The 1808-nt window shown below is 40.3% G+C and overlaps 1 protein-coding gene across 1 annotated transcript; it reads left to right on the top strand.

Moving 5' to 3' along the window:
- Positions 1-583: 583 nt before the first annotated feature.
- Positions 584-1599, top strand: LOC130966212 (uncharacterized). The gene is made up of 2 exons (XM_057890996.1): positions 584-1324; positions 1471-1599. The coding sequence occupies exons 1-2, from the start codon at positions 584-586 to the stop codon at positions 1597-1599; spliced, it is 870 nt and encodes a 289-aa protein (XP_057746979.1).
- The last annotated feature ends 209 nt before the right edge of the window (positions 1600-1808 follow it).

Raw genomic sequence — 1808 nt, 5'->3', positions numbered from 1 at the left:
AACACCCCACAATCAACCAATCTCACAAGACTCACAGAGAATTACCAACTTGGAGCTCTTGATGGAAAAATTTATGAAGCATCAAGAGATGACAACAAGGAACTAAGAAGCCTCTATGAAGAGCCTAGAGAGGCAGATTAGGCAAATCTCCAAGCAGATTTCTGTTGAGAGACCATCAAGCTCACTACCAAGTGACACCATTCCTAATCCAAAAGAGGAGTGCAAGGTAATATAGTTAAGGAGTGGAAAAATCCTGGTGAAAAATGAAGAAGCAACCAAGAAGCCAAAGGAAAGTGACGAGAAACAAGCTGAAGGAGAGAAAGCCAATGATGAAGATGCAACAGCAAGTAAGCAGCCTCAGAATCAGCCTCAAGAAAAGGAAGACTAGGCACCAAAATTAAGAAAAGAGAAGGAAGCAATGGGAGAGTCAACGAAGGAATAAAGGCAGGAAGTGAACTTCACACCTCCATTGCCATATCCTCAAAGATTCAGCAAAGAGGCTAAGGACCAACACTTCCCAAAATTTTTTGAAGTCTTCAAGAAGTTGGAGATCAATATTCCCTTAGCTGAAGCACTTGAGCAGATGCCCTTGTATGCTAAATTCTTGAAAGAACTTATCAACAAGAAGAGGAGTTGGCAAGTTAATGAAACCATACTGCTTACTGAAGAATGCAGAGCACTAATCCAGAAAGGACTTTCCCTTAAACTTGGAGATCCTGGAAGTTACCTTCTACCTTGCACCATTGGAAGTATGACTATCAACAAGGCGATGTATGACTTAGGAGCTAGCATCAATCTAATGCCTACCTCTCTAGTGAAAAAGCTGTGCATAAAAGAGGTGAAACCAGTACAAATGTCTCTAGAATTGGTGGACAAGTCAGTGATATATACCAGGGGTGTAATTGAGAATCTTCTAGTCAAGGTAGACAAATTCATCTTCCCTACAGATTTTGTAATCTTAGAATCAGATCAAGACGAGGGTGACTCCATTATACTGGAAAGACCGTTCTTGGCCACTGCTAGGGCCATTATAGACGTAGAGCAAGGAGAAGTAACCCTCAGAATGCATGATAAAAGTGTAACCCTGAGTGTACTGCCAGAAACACAGTTCAGTAATGAAAAGAAGGAAGATACGAAAACTAGCAGAGAAAATCTGCAATGGATAGAGGGAACTAGCAAGACAAACAGCAGCTGCATTCCCAAGCAAGAGATAGATGATACAGCAGATCAAAAAGAGGAAGAGACTATGCAAAATAATGAAGAAGTTCAAGAAGACATTGGAGTGTTGGCAACTAAGAAAAGAAATCTCAAGAAGAAGCCTGTTGTAAAAAAAAGAAGGATCAAAAAAAGGAGAGAAGAAAGACAAACAAAATCAAAAAGGGATGGAAGAACAAAAAAATTCCAACAGAAGGGCTTTCCAAAGGTGACAAAGTGCAATTGGTCTATCAATAACTGGGAGCAAGTCAACAGACTGATGATTACTATACTGTGAGCAAAATACTCTCACTAGAGCATGCTGAAGTAGAGCACCAAGGAACAAAGAAGAAGCTCACAATTAGAGGGGAAAAGTTGAGGCACTACAGTCATCAACCACCATAAAAAAGGGAGGGTCAATGTCAAGCTAATGACAATAAAAGAGCGCTCCATGGGAGGCAACCCATGCTTTATGATTCCTGTTTGCTTTTGAATTCAATAAAGTGTGATCACTTTAGCATGATTTTGAATCTTTCTAGACACCCTTAACAGATGCATACACTGTTTTGAAATACATGCCAGACTTCTAAGTTTGGTGTGCTAGACAGCACACC

Source organism: Arachis stenosperma, chromosome 3, assembly GCF_014773155.1.
Source record: "Arachis stenosperma cultivar V10309 chromosome 3, arast.V10309.gnm1.PFL2, whole genome shotgun sequence".
In the NCBI taxonomy this organism is placed as follows: domain Eukaryota; kingdom Viridiplantae; phylum Streptophyta; class Magnoliopsida; order Fabales; family Fabaceae; genus Arachis; species Arachis stenosperma.
The sequence above is the reverse complement of the archived record's forward strand: the minus strand, read 5'-3'. Positions and strand labels throughout refer to the sequence as shown.